Source organism: Myotis brandtii, unplaced genomic scaffold (genome assembly GCF_000412655.1).
Source record: "Myotis brandtii unplaced genomic scaffold, ASM41265v1 scaffold520, whole genome shotgun sequence".
Classification (NCBI taxonomy): Eukaryota; Metazoa; Chordata; class Mammalia; order Chiroptera; family Vespertilionidae; genus Myotis; species Myotis brandtii.
Genome location: NW_005369827.1, coordinates 402,509 through 427,806, shown reverse-complemented (window position 1 = coordinate 427,806; position 25,298 = coordinate 402,509). Strand labels below are relative to the sequence as shown.

At 42.2% G+C, this 25,298-nt stretch overlaps 1 protein-coding gene across 2 annotated transcripts in view; it reads right to left on the bottom strand.

Annotated features, from left to right (window-relative positions):
* The window catches only part of FAM114A1 (family with sequence similarity 114, member A1), a 53,789-nt gene that overhangs the window by 20,154 nt on the left and 8,337 nt on the right, over window positions 1–25,298 (bottom strand). Inside the window, exons 2-6 of one of the 2 annotated variants that reach the window (XM_005877437.2) lie at window positions 21,119–21,206; window positions 9,757–9,867; window positions 9,533–9,639; window positions 7,182–7,316; window positions 4,721–4,873 (exon numbers count right to left, since the gene is read on the bottom strand). In XM_005877437.2, coding sequence (XP_005877499.1) covers window positions 4,721–4,873; window positions 7,182–7,316; window positions 9,533–9,639; window positions 9,757–9,867; window positions 21,119–21,206 — 594 coding nt within the window. The remainder of the gene's footprint in view (window positions 1–4,720; window positions 4,874–7,181; window positions 7,317–9,532; window positions 9,640–9,756; window positions 9,868–21,118; window positions 21,207–25,298) is intronic. The other variant, XM_005877438.2, reaches the window with a different exon arrangement.

The window sequence follows — 25,298 nt, the reverse complement described above, 5'->3', positions numbered from 1 at the left end:
CCTCTAAAGTACGACCGCACAGTATAAGGCTTTTAATTTTTCATTCTGCGGGGCCAACCCTTGCTCTGGAGGGAGAGCCAGCAGAGGAACCACCATGCCCTTTAGAATATGTTTAAATATTCATGATGGTAGTAGATTCACACATCAGGGTAAGTGAGGGCGTTAGACAGGGCAACAGGATGCCAGAGCACCAATTTCCTAAACGTTGCTAATGCAGCCAGCGCCGAAGCTTTGGGCAGAAGCCCGGCGGGAAGTCATCAGCACAAAACCCATTAGCCGAGTGCAGCAGGTGAAAGCAAAGGCAGGCTGCACGCGGCTGCCGCCCCTCCTTTTCATCCCGACCGCCTCAGACTCTTTCCTGCAGTGCACACACTCATGTTTAGGTCTCAGGGTCCTGGATGTGCCCACGTCAAATTCCGACGCCTCAGATATATTTTCTAAACAGCAGCTGTCTACGAGTAAAAATAAAGGTAACTGAGTAAGTGTGTGAGAGAATAACCATTAGTGAAAACGCACACACACATATGGAACATTTGGTTTTCCCGTGGCCTCTGGAGGGGAGCCATCCTCCTGCAGTGATCGCAGTGGGGTTTGCTGCGTGGGGCACCCCTGGGAAGGGTTCTTTTAAGCCAAGGACTCATTTGTCTGCATCTGTCTACTACCGCATCTCTTTTGCTTCCTTCTAGTTCACTCCCTTATGCAAGGCAATGGGCATTGAATCTTTATTTCAACCCAATAACAAATAATTAATTATGCATGCCTCAATAAATATTTGTGGAATGCTGACTGCATGCCTGGCACTGTCCTTAAGTGCTGTCGGAACACGAGGGCAGACAGTCTGCCTTACAAATCTTTTCCCTCATGTTCTGACAAGATTCTTGTTTACTATTTTTGTTGAATATTGAGTATAATGGCAATACAGTTATTAGTTTTTCCTGAAGGTTTATAGATTATACCACATTGCCATGCCCACTGCCATCCTAGAACCAATCTGATAGATAGTCTTTATATTTCCTTATGCCTTGTCTCAGTTTAGCCAATGGAATGTTAGCAGAGGAGACAGAAATCAGTTCTGGGTCAAAGCTTTTAAAAAATGGGAGTGTCCCCTCTACACTCTCTTTCCTTATGCTGGTGGGATTGAGAAGACACTAGATGATGGTAAAAGCCAATACTTTAGGATTGGACACAGGGGAGTCCACAGGGCAAAAGGATAGGCTGCCCAGAGCCCGTACTCCCCCTACTGGACCACCCTCCTCAAGGGGACTCTCCAAGTTCCCTTCCACAGCCTGTAGGGACCTCTTCCCCAGGCAGTGCTCCTTACAGTGGGACTGGCTACTGGAGAGTGCACTTCTGGGCCCAAGGGATGACAAGGAGGTGGTTGTTCGCAGGGTGTGGCGGAACTTGAACTAAGTCATCATTACATGTGCATGTGAGGCTCTCTGAGGTGGGAGACAACTGGCGATAAAGGGAGGAGAGCAGGCAGGAGGGTGGTGTGGAAACTGGAGGAGCCTGAGAAGTCTAAATGGGAATCTGGCCTTCCAGGTCATTAGAAAGTATATTTGTCAAGGGTAGGATGGCAGAATATATTTTCTTCAGCAGTCTGTTTCCAAAAGTGCTTTTGCTCTTAAATATTTGGTATGCGTAGGGTTGCCAGATAAAATATGGGCCAGTTAGTTAAATTTGAATTCTGGATAAACAACGAATATTTTTGTAGTACAAATGTTATGTCCCAAATATTGCACCGGACATATTTATGCTTTAAAAAAAAGTATTCATTGCTTTTCTAAAGTTAAAATGTAACTAGTCATCCTGTATTTTTATTTGTTCAAGCTGACAGCCCCAGCGTAGGTCTCCATCTGTGTTCTTGCCAGAGGCCTGTGAGCATTAGGATGGGTCTAGTGGAGGCACAAGATGGGCAGAGCCTGGCTCCTGGATCCCTACATGCAGGAAAGCTGCCCGCTGATCAGGCACCCCCACCTGGGACTGTTACAGGAGGGAGGATAATGCCTAATGGGTTCGACCCATAACATTTTAAGACTGTTTATTACAGCACCCAGTAATAAAGCCAAGAAAAAAAAAAGTCTACATTTCTCACTATGAAAACTACAAAAATCTCCAGGTTGGGGAAGGAAAGCTGAGTTTGAGGGAGCCGTGTGCAGACAGAGAGCAATGCCTCCCTCCAGGGACCTCACCTCCCTCCTAGCAACGGCAGTCCTTCGGGGCGCTTTTCTAGGGACCTGGGACCTGCGGCTGTTTCACAGCTGAGACCTGCGATGGAACCAGCCAGAGTGAAATCTCTCCAGCTACCACCATGACTGCCCCAAGGGGTCATGCTCCCCGGTAATGTTTTTAGTATTAATAACAAATATGTAACATAAGAATTCATATAAAAAGAAAATGTCATCAACATTATATATACCTATACACATATCCTATCTAATAAAAGACAAAAAGGGTATTTGACCGATCTTCGCTACGCTTCCCATTGGCTAATCAGGGCGATATGCAAATTAACTGCCAACAAAGATGGAGGTTAATTTGCATATGTAGGCGCCAAGCGAGGGAGCGAAGCCGGCTGGACCCGGGCAGGAGCAGTGATCGAAGGCCAGCATGGCGAGCGAAGAGCAAAGAGGGAAGCCCGCCGAGCGCTGGCCTCAGCCACGCCCCCGGGGCCCAGGGCCCGGGCCTATCCCGGCGAAGAGCGAAGGCCTGGGTTCCGGGCGCCAGAGGAAAACTGGTGCCAGCAGCCAAGGGAAGGGGCCCCTGAGGGGCTCCAGACTGGGAGAGGGCACAGGCCGGGCTGAGGGACCCACCCGAGTGCACAAATTTTTGTGCACCGGGCCTCTAGTATGTATACAGTAAAACGGCAGCTGACATTTACTGAGTGCTTATTATGTATAAGGCATGCTGTGACTAACTTCACATGGATTAGCTCAATTATTTTAATAACCCTATGAAATAGGTTTTCATTCCCATTCCCATTTCAGAGATAAGGAGACTGAGGTAAGACAGGTCCCAACCATACAGCTACTGAGTCATATCTGATCACGTAATATCTGACCCCAAACAGCTTTGTAGGGGAAACTTTGTGCTTCATTCTCTAATGCACACCTTCCCAGATCATCGGATTTTGCTCTATGGGAGTCATTTTATAACTCTCTAACTTGTAGAGAGCTGTTTGAAGCAAAAAAATAATTCTTGACTACAGATATGTGAGTGAATTTTGCCCAGTGGAGGGACAACCTCCTCTGGAAAAACCAGGTGTGTGTCCATTTGCACATTCATTTCAAAACTGTTTTACTCCGTATACATTTGTGCTTCTTTGGCTTTTCCTTTTGACTCAGTTATAATAGTTGTTTGGTTCCTTTATTTAATTATTGAGGTAAATAAATGATTTAATTCATGTTCATTTTATATCTCATGATTTTGCCTTTAAAAAAAAAAGTCTCTTCTCCATTCGGAGGCTCACCTCCAAGTTCAGCTTCCTGTCTGAGCACCTGCCTCTCCCAGTGAATGGCCCATGGCTCCTAATAGCCCATAGCCCCTCATGGGAGGTCCAAAGGGCACTGCCCTATGGCCTCCACTGGAAAAGTGCCCGTGAATACGGTCACCCTGACATTCACACAACAGAGCCACACATACAGTTAAATGAGTTAACAGTTTTGACGGAAGATGATTTGATTTTGGTTGATGGGCACACAGTACAATATACAGATCTTGTATCATAGAAATGTACACTTAAAACCTATATGATCCTATTAACCAATGTCACCCCAATAAATTTAATAAAAAATAAATAAAATGAAGTGCTTAGAATGGTGACTATATAAGTGCCAGTATAAGTGTTTGCTAACTAAAGACACACATATACACACCATGTAGATCTTTTAGAATAAAAATTACCACACCCTGCTGATTTTTGCTCTTCATGGTTAACCCTCACCCTAGGATATTTTTCCATTGACTTTTAGAAACAGTGAAATGGGTGGGAGAGGCAGAGAGAGAGAGAAACATGGATGTGAGAGAGACACATCGATTGGTCGCCTCTTGCACGCACCTGAACCAGGGCCCGGGGTCAAGCCTGCAACCAAGGTACATGCCCTTGACCAGCACTCTATCCACTGAGCCAAACTGGCTAGGGCGATGCTTTATTTCTTGGGGTCACAGCGGGGGAATGTGAACATGCAGAGCTGCTGGGTGGCTTCTCAGGAGCATTCCCAAATACAACTGTAACCACCAATAAGATAATCCTGCCCGTTGTAGCCCAGGCAATCTAACAAATGGGTGATTAAACATCTAAGCCATAAAACTAAATATATTAAAACTCCATAGCCTGGAACCAACATCAGCTGCTTTGTTTTCACTGGGTGGGAATGAAGACGGGGCTTCAAAGGGCATCTTTGATCTGGGTACTATGTCAGCAAAGAGAGGGGCAGGGCCCGGAGCCTGACAGCCAAGCTTCTGAGCAGCCTTTTGCACCATTAGGTCTGGCTAGTGATGACTCTCACTGTGCTGGCCTCTTGGGGATGGGGAGGAGTAATCGCTTGGCAGAGGACGGAGCGGGAATAACATGGAGCATGGGGCAGTCCTAGGCTGTACAGTATTTGTGACCTCGGCACAATTATAAGGAGGTGTTTTAGTGGCAGATTTTCCAGTTTCTTTCCTATTTAAGAAAACGCGTTGATGAATATGTCATTTAAAACGATCTGTGCAGACATACCTTGCTTTCACTTTCATTGGATAGAATTTCCAGAGCTTCCAGGTGTGACAAACCTTGGTACTCATCAAACAGCATCCCGTAGTGTGCAGTCCTCTCGGCCGTGACCTGCTGCGCCAGTCTCTGCTTCTCCTTCTCCTTGGCCTCCCTTAACATCTGCAGAAATACGCAATATTCGTATACTCACTGTGTGCCCGGAAGCCCTGTTTCCTGCATAAGACGTAGGGGGCGATGAGAGCTGACTCTGTATTTGTAAGAGTAGGTTTTAGTCACTTTGGAATTTCTAAAAAAAGATGATGGTTTTGATGGATCCTACTGACAATTTTTACACAGTAGTCCACTTTGAATTTTACATGTTCATTATGTACACAACAAATCAAAGCAAAAATTCTATATGCCCCAGTATAAGACTGGAAAGAAGCATAACAGAAGCTCAACAGTGGTTTCCACGGAAGTGTTTTCTGTGTGTGATTAAATTATCTACAAAGTCAATTTTTTTTATAATGAGCAAATGTATGTGCACTAGAAAAGTTTAATCTATTGTGACAGGATTAACTGCGCTGGCTGCACTTAGGCAGACTTCAAAGCAGAAACTAACTGACCTGATTTTATCTGAGTCACATCATTTAAAAATTTGTGTATGTGTGGTTATTAAAACACACAAAATTAATAAAATATAAATTCATAATATATTCCTTACTAGATCCTGAATGTAAATGTTTGCTTGGCAGTTCATGGGAAGTATGACTGTGAACTGAGTTCCTCTCCTCATTGATAATTTTTCTCAAGTTATGTTTTCTGTTGATTTAAATAAAAGGACAATGAAAGGAACACAAGTCCACCAGTCACTCCCAGTTTCCTGCACTTGCTTTCTTTGATTTTATACCTCATTTATTCGATTCCTCATCAAATTTACGGGGGCATTAAGTTTATAGGGTTCTTTACTATCTGTGAAGAGCACCATAAAGACACTGGCCACCATAAGGTCACCAAGGGAAGATCACAGGCGAATAGATTTTGTTTTTATTGTGTGTCAATAAAACAATCAGCCACTTCCTCCATTTGGGTCTGGATGTTATTGGCTGAAAACCCACAGGGCTGCAGACAGACTCTCCCTCCTGTTTGTCATTAATAAGTACAAGCTCTGAATTTTAACGTTTTCAAAACAACCCCATCAAACCACTGGCAATTTTTAACACAATAAAACCCAGTGAAGAAGGTTGATAGAAAAAAAAATCACTCATTTGAAATATGGTGTTGGAGGAGAGCTCTACGGATGGACCCTCAGGAAGATGAACAAGTGGGTCCCAGAGCAAATTAAGCCTGAAACCTCCCTGGAGGGAAAAATGTCAACACTGAAGCTGTCCTTTGGGCACATCATGACAAGGTGGGTGTTTTGGAAAAGACAATCATGCTGGGAAAATAGAAGGCAGCAGGAAAAGAGGAAGACCGAACAGGAGAACTGATTTCATGAAAGAAGCCACAGGCCTGAGTCTACAGGAGCTGAGCAGGACAGGACACTGTGGACATGACTCAGTCACCAGGAGTCGGAGCCAATCAAGGTGGCAGGTGACACACACAGCCTCCCCACTGATCTCACTGGGTTGGTGGTGGTCAAACAAAATAACCAATTGACATCGAAATCACTTCCTTTCTCTAAACCAGGGGTGGGCAAACTTTTTGACTCGAGGGCCACAATGGGTTCTTAAACTGGACCGGAGGGCCGGAACAAAAGCATGGATGGAGTGTTTGTGTGAACTAATATAAATTCAAAGTAAACATCATTACATAAAAGGGTACGGTCTTTTTTTTTTTTTAGTTGTTTTCATTTCAAATGGGCTGGATCCGGCCCGCGGGCCATAGTTTGCCCACGGCTGCTCTAAACCAACTTCCATCTCTGACTTTGTACTTGGGAATAGAAAGGAAAGGGCTGAGATGGAAGGTAAAGGGGAAGCATCATCCTGGAATGATTTGAATTCACTCCAAAAAATGGAGAGTGGAATTCAAGTTGCCTAAAGAAGACCTGGCTTTACCCAGGATGCTGGTTCTATTTTCCCTCTGGACAGGAGATGGATTTAAAAAGCAAGGCGTGATTCTGGCGTGAGGTCCGAGGAATGTTCCCCAGAGAGTTCCACTGGGAGAGAACCATGAGGCATGCAGGTCGTGCATGGTGAACACTTCCGATTTCCAGTCGTTGACTGTGGGTTAGGGAAACCCCAGCAGACTTCCCTCAGCTAATGGCAGTGTCATCCTTCCAACTGCTCAGGCCAACACCTCGGAGCCATCCTTGCCTCCTCCCTCTATCTCACACCCCACATTCAGCCCTTCAGGAAATCTGGATAGGCCTTCGCACTGCACCCAGGATCAGCACTCATGACCACCTTCATGGCTCCACAGTTCCAGGCCTCTACTACCTCTTGTTTTATTGACTGAAAGAAAAACTTGCAAAAAAACAGAATCCCACCTGGGATAACGAAACGGTTCTTTCCATGAGTGTCTTGGTCCGCTTAAAGCCTGGGTCACTTTCTGCGAGGACATTCATGGTTTTCTTGCCGATGAACTCCAGAGCATCAAGCCCACCTGTTAACACGCTTTTACCCTGCAGATGGGGGTGGGGGGATTGCATGAGATTCGATTTTTACATTTTGCTGCTTCGCGGCAGTCAGCAGCTCCCAGAGGACTCTGTCTTCAAATATTGATATCAATATGACGTCATAATTTTTTTCATCAGGAGATTTATTATCCACTTAGTCTGATTTGCTTTCCCTTGGAAGAGCATATGTCATTTAATTTGTAGGACATGCAATGTTATTTTAAATGGATGGTTAGGAAAAAACAAAACATATTTGGGATTACTTTGACCAGCTCTGAGTGTATGAATAGATATATATCCAGGGCATAAAATTAATAGGTGACCCGATTGCTACTTTGAAAAAATGTTAAGTCAAGTAACAGAGTTATGTGGAGCAATCTATTAAAATGTCAAATGCTCTTGGCAGTTTAGGGAATTCTTTAATCGAGGGCCCTGGAGTGTAGAAGCCTTAGGCTGTTTCAGATGGCTCCTCCATACTTTTAGAAACGAGTAATAACTGCCTACGATTAGTATATTCATGAACTAAGACAGGCTGATTTCCATATACTACTGGCTTTAGACACTGTTCTGTTATATAGTTATCCTCTTGTGAATCCCTTTGTCAGTCACTGTTTTCCTTAAAAAAAAAAAAAAAGATGAAAACAATCATCTTTCTCACATAAACTATTCATATAAACAGAACTGCTTAAAGTCTTTGCAACTTCTGCATATACCCTCCGTCTACACAACTGCAATTACAATATGCATATACCTGTGTTTTTCCCACCTTACCTGAATTTATATACATTATATTTTATTATTACATTACTAGTGGCCCAGTGCACAAAATTTGTGCATGGGGGGGTGTCCCTCAGCCCAGCCTGCACCCTCTCCAATCTGGGACCCCTCGGGGGACATCCCTCTCAGCCTCTGCCTGTTGGCCTGATCGCCCCCAACTGCCCCCACCCCGCTGGCCTGATCACCCCCAACTGCCCTCCCCTCCTGGCCTGATAGCCCCTAACCACCTCTGCCTCAGCCCCGCCACCATGGCTTTGTCCAGAAAGACGTCGGGAAGGTCTCCTGGTCTAATTAGCGTATACCCTTTTATTAGTATAGATTACCTGCATGCATTTCCCAATCTTCATAATGATCACTTCAATAACAATATTCTATTTCACTGAGTTAATATGCTTTATCCATCATTTCCATCCTGGACATTTAGACTTGTTTCCAGATTTGGGTGCAAATCAATAATTACACTATAAAACACATCTTAAAATACACATACTTTGGGAGGACTGGGATATTGGCCATTCATACTTCTGTATATTTGATTTATTTCCTTCTAACATTCTATGGGGGGTTACTAAAGTAGAGAATAAAATGAGAGAAGGAAGGTCGTAGGGACTTTGAATAAGAGCAGCCCTGGTGGGGGTGTCCAGAGCTTGGGAAAAGAGAACATGGTGACCTCCCAACCTGTGGTTTCACTTCGCAAGGTTTCAGTTACCCGCGTTCAACGGCAGCTCAAAAATATTAAATGGAAAATTCCAGTGTCAAACAATTCATACGTTTTAAGTTGCACGGCGTTCTGAACAGTGTGACCTCAGTTGGGGTACCTCCCGCCTTTTTCATTAGTCATCTGTTTTGTTGCCAATAACAAGTTTCTTTAAGAGGTAGGCGGCCCCCTCCCCCCAGCCAGGGGTGTGAGTGGGGGGACAGACTTTGAGTTCTTGGAGGAAGGGAGAGTGGGAATGGGGAGGTGGGAATGGGGGGAGAGTGTGGGTCTTAGTTATCTGGAAGCGCTTTAGGAACATCTTGGGGATGTTGTTCCTGACTCTTTACCAGAATTTGTTTTTATTTAAGTGGCTTTATGATATTCCAAATGGAAGGTTAAGGGCACAGAGCGTTGAGGGAAAACAGCTGTCCCAGCTCTGAGAACCAGCCCTCTCTCCCTGCAGCCAGATGCTGTCCTTGCAGCAGCTGGAGGACCGTCACATCAGACTGAGAAATGTGCCTTTTAAACAGCTCCTTTCTTTTAAACAGAAAATGCATCTCGTTTTGCCCTTATTATTTTGGTTCCAAGGTTTATGCCTACTCAGTAGGAGAAAGCATAACAAAACCGCCATCCAAAGTTGTGAGCCAGGCCATCTTTGCTCTGATGTATCTAGGTCACTGGTAAATAGAGATATCAAAGGAAGGCGCCGGGAGACTCCAGGGAAAACAGGAAGCAGCGAAGGACTCACTGTGTTTTGAACCACATTGGTGATGGCTGACAGCATGCCCCGGGACCCCGATGACGGAGAAGTGGGTGGGCCTTCCTCAGGGCTCTGATCTGGGGCCGCCTCTGCTGCTAAAGAGAGAAAAGATTGTTTCACAGTTCATTTCACTGATCTGAAATCTTCTTATTTGTGCATCGAGTGTAATACAGCCCAAGTCCAAGAAGCCCCCAGATTAATACCTCACTCACCTGGAGGGACGCCATTTTCGGTGTCAGGTTGGGCCCCTTCGGAAGAGCCAGAATTTACACTATGAATCCGTAGGGCCCCTGCTTTTTCCTTGACCGCCGTCAATCCGTGACCTATCAGGAAATGAAGATATGGTTCATGGCTACAAGAGAAATCCTCCCATTCTAGAGCTCATCTCCCAGAGTGGTTGTAAGCAGGGGTGGTGGAGGACAGCATAGGCTTTGCAATCACTCAGATGTGGGTCCCAGTTCCAGCTCAGCTTCACCACTGCCTGGGGGTGACCTTGGAGAAGTTTCCTAATCTCTCAGTGACTCAGTTTCTTCGTTGGGTTATTGCAAGGAGCAGATAAGAGAGACAGATGTGAAGTGCTCCCAGATGCTTTATTATTCCACGTGGCTTCATACACTGTCTAACTAGCAACCTGGCATCCCACACCAAAGATATGACCTGTGAATAGTATTTGATTCATTATTTGATTCCTTGCAGGTCCAGCCCATGGCAGGTGCTCCAATGCTATTTGGTGAATGGAAATCAGTTGAGCTTGAACATGCTCTTTCCACGTGTTGGTCATTCCTTTAGAATGGAGAGAGCAGGGTTGGAGCCCATGTGTCAAAATCAAAAGGCAGGTCAGTGGGAAAACCAGGAAGGGCACCCGACCACTCTGACAGTTGTCTTGACAGTAAGTCTAAACACGAGCTTTAAGAACAGTCAGCCAGGATGAAGGGCACTGGCTTCACTCCATCTGAGCAGGGACAGAACCTCTCTCTCCTGGACCCAGCACAGTGGGTATTCAGTAACTATTTGGTAAATACAGAGCTGACCTTCTCATGCCCCCCCCCCCCCCCAACACACACACACACACTCTCTCTACACACACACACACACACACATATACACACACACATACTCTCCCTTGGCTTGATAAATATAGGGTGTCCCCTAAAAATGTATACAGACTTTAACAGCTGATAGCTGTAGATTCTATTACATGTTGAAAATGAAATATATTTTAATAAACGCTGCCTTTATAACATGTATACATTTTTTGGACACCCTGTATTCCTTTCTACATTTTATTCTGCAGCTTTATCTGTTTCTCATTAGAGGCCTTCCTGATGAGCTATAGCTTTTCTCAGAGTCCCAAATCCAACAACAACAAAAATCTCCTGACGCTCTTAAGTGGCTGTTTAGTTCTTGAAGGAGAAACAGCATGAGCTGCCATCATCACAGCACTCACGTCCCCCGAGCACTCTGGGAGAAATAGATTTCACTCGGGATCAGGGCAACCTCAGGTTGTTAAAACCCAAGGCAGCAGCAATATTAATATACGGGGGCGGGGGTTGGGGTTGGGGAGGGAAGATCCCAAGTCATGCCAGGACTTAGAGCCAAAAAGAACCACCTGGTCTTGGAAGGCACTATTAAAATGATCCATTATCCACCTACTGACTAAGAGAAGGACAAGGCTGAACCCCAAACCCAAATAGTAGTATTGTATTTGTTGTAACTTCATCAGAGCTATCTGAACATAATTAGGACACTGATACTTACCAAACAGACAGAGGACTAATTATACCCAGTGGGAATCACCTATCATTATACATGATCTAGAAAACCCTGAAATATTATCTACAATGTTTGTAACACTAATTACATGCAGAAATATGTGTCTATATTCATGTGCAGATCATTAAATGCAGTTCAAATTCATTACTGAGTTACGTTGGGGGGAAAAAGATGCACTGTAACTGCCAAAACCAAGCCTTGAATTAATTCTCTCCAGCTTCCAATGAATCCCAAGCATTTCAATGGGAACTTATTGGCGTTTCAGTAACACATTTAAGTTACAGAACATAACCATCTAACTTATTTACATACGGAGTCCATATTCCTTGCCATCTTTTAAAAAATACATATTGTTAGAAAGGAAATCGTGCACACGCAGATAGGAATCTATGCTTCTCACCTAGATTTCTGAGAGCTACAATCAAGGAATGAATGAGTTTGAGAAGGCTGGGGCACATCTGTTACAGCTTCTTTGCGCAAGCCGTGTAAGAAAGATGATTCCACCTCATTCCCTGAGACCAGTAGGGGGTTATTAAACCTCACTGTCATTATCTCCTCTTTCACCTTTTCCACCCTTTGCAGGTTAGGACCATGTCTGATTCTCTTCCTAGAGAAGAACAGCTTCTCACCACCTCAGAAAACAAATGATCACGGATATGTGTGCATGGGCTGTCTCTAGAAAAATTGCTTTGTTTCTGGAAGGAAATACCATCTTTATGTGCATTTCAATGGGGTGTGTCTGTTTAACAGATATGACAATAGGCTGCTACTCCAACTACACACACACACACACACACACACACACAGTTTTATTGAGTTGTAATTATACTGCACATATTTAAGGTTCTTCCAATGATATATTCTGATGAATAGTTCTTTTTTTCTGAATTCTTTTGTTAGTGAAAGTACACCTTTACTACATTCTACTAGAAACATAAAGCGATGGTCTTTCATAACTAGGCTTTACACTGTACACCACACCCCACTTTGAAGAATAACTTCTAAAACTTTACTTAGTGTGACATCTAGTGCTCAGAACAAGGAAGTAAAAATAGGGAATCATGGTTGCCTTTTGACTGGGAGGGATTCATTCTCAGACATTGATCAGTTCTACCACTAACAGAGAAAAACAACAAATATGAATAATACTATAGGGTATAGTTCCTCAATTAGTTTCTTCACATGTCATCACAAACCCTAAGTATCCTCAAAGAAATCAAAACCCTCAAATTCCATGGTTCTGAAGATGGGATATCCTCCACCTGCTGACATATTGCAGCACTGCAAGGATAAGAATGCTCTATAAATGCTGTGGTACTGTATAATTTAAAAGTAAATGTCAAATGATTGACTGGTGTTTAATTTATCGCCTATACTCAAGTGGAAAGAACCTAAACTTATAGTGTTTGCCTAATTATCAGACAGAAATTCATTAACCCCTGGGCCATATTCATAGACTGTAAAGGATTGTGAACAAACTTCAAGCATGAATCTTACTTTCTTTAGTTTCTTTTCCATATATTCATTTTTAAAAAGAAAAATAAATAAATGAATGAAATAAAAGGGAGGAAATGTTATACAGTGGAGCCTTGACTTACAAGTTTAATTCGTTCCGTGACGGAGCTCATAACTCAAATTACTCGTATGTCAAATCTTAAAGTGAACGAGTGAGACACGTGATGCTGGGCTGATGTTGTGGCGTTCACTGTGATGTTTGCTGCAACAACTAGCGGTGGGGTATCTGAAGCTGGCTCGTAACCCGAATTTTAGCTCGCAACTCAAAGCAAAAAATTGGCCGAGAGACAGCTCGTATCTTGAAAAACTTGTTAGTCGGGACACTCGTAAGTCAAGGCCCCACTGTATTAAAAATTTAAGTAATCAATTAAGATACCTAGGAATAAACTTAACTAAGGAGGTAAAAGATCTGTACTCAGAAAACTACAGGACACTGAAAAAAGAGATAGAGGAAGACATAAACAGACGGAAGAACATACTGTGTTCATGGATTTGTAGAATCAACATCATTAAAATGTCCATACTACCCAAAGCAATCTATAGATTCAATGCACTCCCCATTAATATACCAACATCATATTTCACAGACCTAGAACGAACTCTCCAAAAATTCATCTGGAATAAAAAAAAAACCCTGAATAGCTGCAGCAATTTTGAGAAAGTAGAACAAAGTAGGAGGGATCTCAATACCAGATATCAAGCTGTATTAAAAGGCAATGTTCTCAAAATTGCCTCATACTGGCACAAGAACAGACTTATAGACCAATGGAATAGAATAGAGAACCCAGAAATTGACCCAAACCACTATGCTCAATTAATATTTGGAATAGAGAACCCAGAAATCGGCCCGAACCAATATGCTCAATTAATATTTGACAAAGGAGGAAAGAACATTCAATGGAGCCAAGATAGTCTCTTCAATAAGTGGTGTTGGGAAAATTGGACAGATATATGCAAGAAAATGAAACTAGACCACCAACTTACACCATACACAAGAATAAACTCAAAATGGATAAAGGACTTAAATGTACGACAGGAAACCATAAAAATTCTAGAAGAATCCAAAGGCAACAAAATCTCAGACATATGCCAAAGCAATTTCTTCACTGATACAGCTCCTAGGGCAGTTGAAACTAAAGAGAAAATGAACAAATGGGACTACATCAAAATAAAAAGCTTCTGCACAGCAAAAGAAACCATCAACAAAACAACAAGAAAACCCACTGTGTGGGAAAACATATTTGCCAATGTCATATCTGATAAGGGCCTAATCTCCAAAATTTATAGGGAACTCATACAACTTAACAAAAGGAAGATAAACAACCCAATCAAAAAGTGGACAATGGACCTAAATAGATACTTTTCAAAAGAGGACATAAAGAAGGCCAAGAGACATATGAAAACATGCTCAAAATCACTAATATCTGAGAGATGCAAATCAAAACGACAATGTGGTACCATCTCACACCTGTCAGGATGGCTATCATCAACAAATCAACAAACGACAAGTGCTGGCAAGGATGCAGAGAAAACAGAACCCTCGTGCACTGCTGGTGGGAATGCAGACTGGTGCAGCCACTATGGAGAATGGTATGGAGGTTCCTCGAAAAACTAAAAATGAAATTCCCATTTGACCCAATGACCCCACTTCTAGGAATATATCCCAAGAAACCAGAAACACCAATCAGAAAGGATATATGCACCCCTATGTTCATAGCAGCACAATTTACCATAGCTAAGATTTGGAAACAGCCTAAGTGCCCATCAGCAGATGAGTGGATTAAAAAACTGCGGTACATCTACACAATGGAATACTACGCTGCAGTAAAAAAGAAGGAATTCTTACCACTTCCAACAGCATGGATGGAACTAGAGAGCATTATGCTAAGTGAAATAAGCCAGTCAGAGAAAGATAAATATCACATGATCTCACTCATTTGTGGAATATAATGAACAACATAAACTGATGAACAAAAACAGATCCAGAGACAGAGAACCATCCATCAGACCGTCAAACCTCAGAGGGAAGGTAGGGGAGGGTGGGAGTTAGGGGGAGAGATCAACCAAAGGACTTGTATGCATGCATATAAGCCTAACCAATGGACACAGACACCAAGAGGGTGAGGGCATGAGGGGGGGGGGCAATGGAGGGGAATAAGGACACATATGTAATACCTTAATCAATAAAGAAAAAAATAAAATAAAAAATGTAAGTTAGCTGGTGCCCTACTCAAGGGTCCTTGAGCATATGGGACCAGTAGAAAGTGCCCAGGGATTAAAATCAAGATTCTTGAGAATTCTTACATCATCAGCAATGTCACATGAATTCATGTGATATTAATAGTGATTTACACAGTTAAGGGTTCTCATTTTAGTATCATTCTGACAAGTTTGGCATTCTCTGTAATAAAGGCTGTCATTATTTCTGACAGTGCTGGGAGAAGGGATTCATTAAAATGTGCAGAAGGAAAAAAATGTGTAACTTGGGAGAGGATGGAGAAGGGGGGCAATGGTAGTTTTGAAAGGTAAATATGCAGATCAGATGCACCTCCCCTCCTCAGGTTCTCTTGTAGACTCATAGAACTGTCAAAATAGAATTTTAGTAAACATTTAGGCCTTTTGTAGTATCTAGGAATACACTGTTCTGTTCTGCCATGGAACTTTTACTTTGGTATACATATTTGCATGAGTTTCAGTATTGTCGACTTTCATTCTGATTATTGGTCTATCGCTCTTAACTTAGTATATTCTAGGAACCAGTCAGGTGTCTAAGAGGCTTGTGGGAAACCACATCTGGTTCTCACACCATCACTGTGAAATTACCATCAAAATCATTTTTTTTTTTTACATTTTCCTTTCCCATTCTGGTTTCTGCCTGGATCTTCAATAGTAACCATTTTTATTGCATTTTATGACCTTGTCCAAAGGCCTGGGTCTTCTTAGAATGTGATGACAGTGCAGTTGTGGGTGAAACTAATGCAAGAGTGACCGCCTTTCCCAAAATAATTGCTGGCTGAGAAATGCTTGATTTTATATAAACATTGGGAAGGTTGCTTTTTCTCATTTTCCTTTAACTTTGGGGTCAACGTAGTGAGGCAAAGACAAAATAGAAAAATACAGAGTAACAAAAAGTCAATCAATTTTCTGTATTTTTCCACTTAGCACGGTACTTACAAACATCTTTCTCCTTCTATATGTAGCTACAGACTATGGAATCATTATATTCCAGAAGTTGAAAGGAATCTTAGAATTTGTCAAGTTCCCCGGCCCCCACTTTTCCAAATAAGGAAGCTGAGTCTCAGAGAGCTGGTGTGCATGGTGTAGCTAGTTAGTGACAGTCCTTTGTGATCACAAGTAAGTAGCAGTCAGGGCCTGGCTCAGGTCTTCTGACTCCTGGTACAGTGCTCTTTCCAAGAGACAACCGCCTTCTAAATGTTTCCATTTTCTAATTCCTCTCCTGCCATCTTTAAATAGTTCTAACTACTGTGACATCAGTTTTTCAACAAATGTAAGAAGTATTGGTTTTGCCCTGGCTGGGTGGCTCAGTTAGTTGGAGCATTGTCCCTTACACGGAAAGGTTGTAGGTTTGATTCCCTGTCAGGGCATATACCCAAATTGCGGGTTCGATCCCCTCTTGGGGCATGCGCGGGAGGTAACCAATCGATCTTTCATTCTCACGTCGATGTTTCTCTCTCTCCCTCTCCTTTCCCCTCTAAAATCAATAAAAGCATGTTCTCAGGTGAGGATTAAAAAGAAAAAGAAGTATTGTTTTCTGTTTCTAGTGCTGAATTGACAGCTCTGTGTTTTGTTACAGACTATGTTCCTCACTCCTGTCTGCAATTGGAATTGCCCTGGGGGTAACATGAGGTTTCTGAGTTGAAATCAATTGCAATGGAATACATGGTTATTTTCTTTCTTTACTTTCTACAGGCAACTTATAAACTTTTAAGAGCTTGTCTACTGCTCTGACTGCTCTGTTCTCCAGTGAGTTTCTTTTCCTTATGATAATAAACCATCAATGCTGCAAAGCCCTGGGTGTATATTATATCTCTACATAATGGAAGGCATGCCTAGCTTGCCTCTCTCAATTCCAAGGTAGCAGATCAATGAAGACCACAACCCAGGACATTACCCATAACTTTTTAAAGTCTCTGTTCACTGATGGATGGACCCTATTCCAACCCTATTGCAGGCTTTGAGCCCAGCTATGACACCTCTCCATTTGTGGGACATTTGTGATCCCTTAATTATCTTTTGGGAGTTCAACTCCCATGCACCACCACTTTCTGTTTCCTGCTCTAGAACCCATGACTTCAGCCTCCCCTTATGATACCTGCTTTATTTCTCTATCAGGTTCACAAAGATAACGTATCCAGTTTTGAAGTACATACGGGTATTATTTTAGCTACTATTACTCTGTAAAGTGATAGCACATCCAGATCAGAAATCTCCGAAATATGCCTTAGGAGCAACTTACGGGAGGTATTCAGTTATATTGCTTTTGCATGCATTAGGGTTGTGATGACCAGTGGTGACGGACAAGATAGCTCCAATTTGTCCAAACGGACTCTTAGGACGAGCATCAATGTTTCAAAATTTCTTTGGTCTCCCTCATGTGCCCTTTGACTATTGATGGTACAAACAAGAGAAAAATGCCAAGATTCAAACACTTTTCAAAATTCCATCATGTAGCCAGAGTCATCAAAAGATGCCAAGTTTCTAAAATTGGTGATGTAAACACCTTCTTCCTCCCACCCCCCTGACTCTCAACCTTAAAGTGTGAACAAGATTGTGAATATAATGGGCTTTCACTCCCATGATTAGTTATGTTATAGGGAAAACATGAAGGGATTTTTCAAATGTAATTAAAGTCCTTAATCAGTTGGATTTGAGCTAATCACAAGAGAAATCATTGTTGGTGGGCCTGAACTAATCAGGCGAGTCTTTAAAAGGACTCCTAAAGGGAAAGATTTAAAGTATGAGGGAGATTATTCTGCTGGCTTTGAAGAAGGGCCTGAGGGCTGCCTCAAGGGGCTGAGAATGACCCCTGGTTAAGAACCAGCAAGAAAATGGGGATAGCAGCCCTACAGTTGCAAGGAGCTAAGTTCTGTCACCACCCTATATAACTTTGAAAATGACCCTGAGCATCAGGTGAGAATGCAGTGGGCTGGCACCTCGATTTCAGCCTGGTAAGACACTGAGCAGCAGACCTAGCTATCCTGCGCCTAAAGTCCTGCCCCACAGAAACTGTGAGCTAATCAATGTTGTTCTAAAGTCGCCAAATTCATGGGAATTTGTTCCACAGCAATAGAAATGAACGCAAGAGGATATACTGAACATCATTTGGATATTATATCGGCCAATGTGCAAATGTCCTACAATCTCAGAGAAACAGCATATCCACCAACCAGAAGAGGGAAGGTGACACGGCAATCATGCTGGCTCAAGGGCACTTATCTCTCTAGGCCAGCGGTTCTCAACCTGTGGGTTGCGACCCCTTTGGGGGTCGAACGACCCTTTCACAGGGGTCGTCTAAGACCATTGGAAAACACATACATATTAATAAGATACATCATTTATCATCTTCATGGTAACTTAGACACAGGGAAACTTCAAGAGCAACACCAAACACAAGCACAGGCTGCAGATAAAAGACATTGACTTCCGATCAAGTTAAAAGATGAGTGGCTACCAGCATTGGGTGAGACCTGCCACAGAAATAACACTGTGCTTTTTAAGCAGTGAAACCACATCATCTACTACTGGCTATACTTGAACTAGGTAACAGAACCCAGAGACTTTGCAGCACAGTCTACTGAGACCAAGGCTGCACTAGGCCGTACGTGTGCGAAGGTCAGATTACAACAGGATACCTAAGATGCTAGGTGGTAAATTCAACAGGCGAGCTGTCAGTTGGTGGATGGAAAACCTTGTAAGGGTCCAGAGAAGCCCAAAGTCAAAGGATGAGCTGTAGCTGTTGACCGATGAGAAACAAGAGCAAAGAGTCAGACCAGCTAGGGCAGAGCGGTTACCGGCAGGTGCACCTGGAAGTGTGCACACATTTCTGCATTTACCGTGGAAGGAGCTTATATTTAACATGAAAGCACATCCTTTGTCTATAAAAGAACCTTCTAAAGCACTGAATTTGTTATAAAACCAGGGCAGCTCTCGACACCATCATAACTGGAAGCACGCAAAACACTTTGCTGTTAATGACGTCAATCGTGAGGACAGCTGTAGAATTCCGTGACCATATTATTTACTTTTCCATGACTTCTCCCAATTTCAAAAACTTTTGGATTCCACACTTGTAGGTTTTGGTTCAGGAAGCATGTCAGTCCTAAGTGCTGCCAGTGGCAAGATCCATTTGTGAGCCACTCCAATGTTTTCCCCGAAGCAGGCTGCCTGTAGGTGCTTATTCTCACTCTCATGAAGAGATTCTGTCCTGTTCAGACAACACAGGTTTCTCTGCTTTAATTTGGCTAATTTTTCCATCTCCGAATATAGTGCCCACTGCACACCTGTCCCCTACAAGTAGCATAGAGAAAAATCTCTCTCCAAGCTCTCGCCAAAGAGGCCGACATTTATTTAAACACCGTCTACTTCCTGCCGGAGCTCTCGTGATATTTCACAGACATGGAATTAGGGGGGATAATCTATCCATTCTTCCGGTAAGTCTAAATCTTATCAAATTAGATATCTGGTCCTTAAATTGCTTGTGACCATGGTCCCCTGCAGCAGAGCAAAAGACCTTCAGACCTTCCTAACCCTCCTGGTTTAAGAAGTAACAACAGATTGGGCCAATCATGGTCTATCTCAAGATGCTCATGGCCGTGAACTATACCTTGAGACACCCGAATTGAATGATGTGAAAGCTATGTTATTTGTGACTTCCCCTGTCCTGCTCCTCACTCTCTAGCTTCAAGATGAAATGCCTTTGCTAAATTATCTTAGGCATGTTGGTGTTATACCCTCAGTTTTCATGAAAAGTGGATGTAAGGAAAGGACACATGAAGAATATTTTGACAAACCTACACTGATGACGACATTGTTCATTATATTTTCTCCTTGCATAAGAGCCAATAGTTCTCTGGCCAGTGTTTCTAAATGGTTAGAACAGTGGCCCACACACCAAAGGGTCTCAGGTTAGATTCTGGTCATTCCCAGTCAAAGGCATGTACGTGGGTTGCAGGTTCCATCCCTACCAGGTTGGGGCGTGTGCAGGAGGCAACTGATGGATGTATCTCTCTCACATCAATGTTTCTCTCTCCCTCTCTCTCTCTCTTTGCCCCCTCCATCCTGCCCTTTCACTCTCTCTACAAATCAATGGAAAAAGTATCCTGGGGTGAGGATTAACAACAACAAAAAAGGGCCAATAGAAGAAACTGCTTCAAAAATTTAATACCATATAAAATAATAAATTTATCTAGCTAAAATAAGTTTTTTTTTCTTATTAATCCTCACCCAAGGACATGTATTTTTATTGATTTTAGAGAGAAAGGAAGAGAGAGAGAGAGAGAGAGAGAGAGAGCGAGAGAGAGATCAATCGCTTGCCTCCCAGATAAACCCCAGTCTAAGATCCTTTTGGTGCCTGGGACAATACTCCAACCAACTGAGCCACTTGGCCAAGGCTAGGTGAACTAAGTTTTATTTTATCATTCAGTGAGAAATACCGGCAGCCAAAAAGCTCAGTTACAGTAACTCTATTGACAGTAAGGTCATTGCTCAATTACAGTAACTCTATTAGCTTTGGGATATATTAAATATATATTATATATCCTTCCTACCTGCATAATTATTTCTATTTGTATTTCAGTGCTCTGCTGATGAAGTGCCTTTTATAGATACCTCAAAAGTACCATTTGTGGATCCTTTTTGGTATGTTCATTGTACATTTTAAAATATTTAAGTGAAATGATATGTACAAAGCTTTAACAATATATTTTAAAAAGCCCAAATCTTATATTTTAAGAGTCAATATCATATAGTGGTTTTTATATAAAAAGCCATACTCCTTGGTTCAAATCTCAACCCAGCCACTCCTCACTTTGGACAAGGTCTTTGCCTCTCTGTGATTCAGCTGGAGAAAATGGAGAAAATAAGAGTATGCTCTTATAGGTCTATTTTGAGGAATAAATGCATTAATATATATGAAGCACTTAGAACACTAAAAATGATGATCTTAGAGGCTAATGTTAAACTGTATCAGCACATAGTATGACTAAACTATCATATCCTTTTAGGCTTCTGAACTTTATCCATTCAAATGCAAGATTTAATGCTTACCTACTGTGGCAGATGCTGATGAGAGCAGAGATTTGCCCCAGGATCCCCAGCCTGCCCATCCGCCTCCTTGTGGAGGGGAATCCACAGCCTGTAGAAAAACAGATTAGCCATGAGATCAGAAATTCAAAAGCATGCATTTGTTTGAAGCAAAGATATTTTTGTTTGATTTTTAAATCACCAAGAACCGTGCCTCACTGGCTTGCAGTTTATAAAGGCCATAAAAGAATATACCAACCCACACTGCAATATGTACTTTGGAACCAAACTGATTACTCGTGGTATTGGCTTCTGAGGATTTGGCATGAAGTGAGAAGAAGGGAGTTTGATGTTAACCAAGACTCAAATCTCCCATCATCTGGACAGGGCTGTGGGGGGAAAGGATTTAATATATTAGGGCACAAGAGTGATTTGCAAAAGTTCAAAACAACTCTGACTCGAATCTCCCATCATCTGGACAGGGCTGTGGGGGGAAAGGGGCACAAGAGTGATTTGAAAAAGTTCAGAACAACTCTGACTCACGCGATTTGTAGAGAACTAAACAACTGTGCTTCTCATGGTGGAGTGAATTTTCAAATCTCTGGGGGCATGTAGGAGGGAGCTTTGCCATAGGTGATAGGCAAAGTGTCTAGAAAAGCATCAGTGAGCCTGGAAATCGAAGCAGCAACAGGTAGCCTTTTAAGGTAGACAGCTTTCAAAGTGTCCACTCCACTCACAATGACCCCTGCAACCATATCTCTCCCTGTCCATGGGCTCAGTGGATTCAAATCCTCTTGCTTAGGTGTTTGAATTAGGACTGAGAGAGACTGGTTGCTTGAATAGAAGATGGAAACTCGGGGAATGTAGGGCGACCATATTCTATCCACCTGGCAGGCGAAGAATTCAGAGGAAGCAGCATGAGCAGAGTGAAGGAGATATATTCAGAGGATCTGTTCAAATTCCTGATACCGCCTCAGCCCTGGTTCCTCTTCCTCTTCGAGGTTCTGCTGCATTCCTATCTTTGGGTTCCATGAGATTCCTACATGGTGTGTGTGGGTGTGTGTGTGTGTGTTTCTCTTTTCTCCTCCTCTCCACTCATGTATCCCCAGAAGAGTGCATGGTATATAATGAGTGCTCAATACATTTATTTGTTGAATAAATAACTAAAATTCATCTGTTTTCTTAAGTGTGCAATACTTGCAACCAATGCATTCTGATCCAATTAGTGAAACCATGGCTTTCTCTTATTATCTAGGAACTAGAGGCCTGGTGCACGAATTCGTGCATGGGTGGGATCCGGCCAGCCCTGAACGGGGTGGGGGTGGGGGCTGATCAGGGACGGGGCTGACCAGGGGGAGGGGCCTCAGGCAGTTGGCTGGCCCTGCTCCCTGGTCGAACTCCCAGTTGAGGGGAAAATTTGCACATTAGCTTTTTATTATATAGGATACATTCTAAAAAATGAGGCAAGAACATATTAGGACTTGGAGAATCACAGTTCTTTCACTCCAAAAAGAAAGAAAGTAGTTAAGAGAGAAGTGAAAAATTCCTTCAAAGTTTGTAAATTCTATAACTTTTGACCCAAGCCTGGTCTATCAGTCATCTCCAACTCCCTTTTCCCTGCTGCCTGCCATTCTTGCAGATAAAAGTGGACGTGTGGCCCTGACTGGTGTGGCTCAGTTGGTTGAGCGTTGTCCCAGGCACCTAGATGTCTCTGGTTTGATTCCCAGTCAGGGCACATGCCTGGGTTGTGGGCTCAATCCCCAGTAGGGAACATGCAGGAGGCAGCCGATCTCTCATTGATGTTCTCTCTCTCTCTCTCTCCCCTTTCCTTTCCTCTCTCTCTCTAAAATCAGTACAAACATATTTTTTAAAAAAATATTTTTATTTATTTCAGAGAGGAAGGGAGAGGGAGAGAGATAGAAACATCAATGATGAAAGAGAATCATTGATCGGCTGCCTCCTGCATGCCCCACACTGGGGATCAAGCCCGCACACCAGGCATGTGACCTGACTGGAAATTGAACCGTGACCTCCTGGTTCATGGGTTGACGCTCAACCACTGAGCTATGCAGGCTGGGCCAAACATTTTTTTTAAGAAAGAGTAAACATGTGAAACAGTTTTAAATTAATGAGATATAACTGGGAACACTTTGTTTTCATAATGAATTATAAAGTTATGGCCAGTGCCAGCTCTTTCCCTCTCCCTTTATCCTGCCCTGAATGTAGACATAATGCTTCAAACAGAAGCAGCCATTTTTGCTGCCATAAGGGAAAGTCCAGGGAATTCCAGATACTGGTGCTGCCACTGCTGAGCTCCTAACCCAATGTGAGTAGCTGCCTATCTCCATTCTTTCTGTCAAGTGAGAAAAAAACACACCCAAATTGCTATTTTATAAGCAACTATAATTGGATTTTAATTACTTGTACCCAAATGCATTCCTAACTGGTTCACCTGTAAATATCAAACACCATCCACCAGTGTACACTGCTGGTCAAGAGAAAAGGTTATAGAATTAAATTGCTTGGGTTTGACTCTAGGCTGTGCCATTTTGGGCAACAAGTTACTCAAGTCCTTTAAGCCATTGTTTACTTCATTACAGAACACAAGGTATGGTAGTATAAACACCTTCTGTATAAGAACCAATGGCCTCAGAGGTTTATTGTGGAGATTAAAAGAAATAATTCATATAAAACTGTGAGCATAGTTCCTGGCACTTAAGAAATACTTCATAAATGTTAACTAGTAATAATAATAATAATTAATAATAACAATAATAAGAAACTACATTTTTAACACTAAGAAGTAAAAAGCTTTGAAAGTTGGCTGACATTTTTTTCTGTTGGAAACAATGAAAAGCCTGTTAACATGAATGGAAATACTCATGATTCATGACTGTGAGCTTTCATTTTTGGAGTCTACATTGATTTAATTCACTCTGGCAATGGAAGCCAATGGCAATTTTATACCATCATGAAGATATATGTAAGCTGGTGATTAATATCATTCTTTTATGGAAAAAATCACTACCTATGTGATTAAGGAGAGTTAATACACTTAAGGGTGACAGCTTCTGACTCAAATTTACAATACTTAATATGTTCTGACAGCTGGTAATTAACTAGCAAATGGAAATAACTGTGAAATAAATTTGGAACTTTTTGCAGTATAATAAGTGACAACTTCAATTGATTTATTAATAAAGCTCCTTTGACATTGAGATGTGACCTAATCAGCTGTGAAGAATATTTATCAGTGGCAAATACTCAAATGACTAACTGTGCATGTTTAATACAAAAACCATATAAACTAAATGTTCAGCATGAATTATAATTCTCTCTCACCATGAGTACTGTCTCCACTTTAAATGGCTTTAATGTCACAAACTTTTGAGACTATAAAGTAGACAGACTGGACCTACTCAGATCTTCCATTATCAAATATAGTTATTTTAAACCTTTTTTTTCTCATCCTCTTGCCATGTAACCCCCACCTCCTCTATCAGACAACTTCACGTCCTATTTTACAGAGAACTCAGAAGCCATTAGATGAAGACTCTCTGAATTTCCTCCTCCCTCCCCATACAATTGCAGAAGAATGACCTCATCTTTTACAACTCAGATCTGGCTTGATCAAGAGGAATATCAAAACTCAACTGGCGATCATTTAAACATCTATAACCATTGTGTAGTCCTAAGGATAGGAAAGAATTCAAGATTCCATTAAGTTCAAAGGTCTTTAAATAGAAAAGACATGTATATCTCTGGTATCTTATTTAAAGATCTTCCAATAGAAAATACATTTATTTACTTTAGGCTAAAAAGTTCAATGGTATCATGAGACAGAAAAAATGTATAAATTTTAGATTCTATAGAATTTAAAGGTCTTTAACATTTAACTAGAAAATAAATGAACCTGTCTTAAGATCATAGATCAACCTGGTTGTCCTATTTCCTTGAGTAGATCAAGAATCAGGTACTGCCGAAACCGGTTTGGCTCAGTGGATAGAGCGTCGGCCTGAAAACGGTAGGGTCCCGGGTTTGATTCCGGTCAAGGGCACGTACCTGCGTTGCAGGCTCCTCCCCGGCCCAGACCCTGTTTGGGGCTCCTGCAGGAGGCAACAAATCGATGTGTTTCTCTCACATAGATATTTCTCTCTGTCTTTCCCTCTCTTTTCCACTCTCTCTAAAAATCAATGGAAAAATA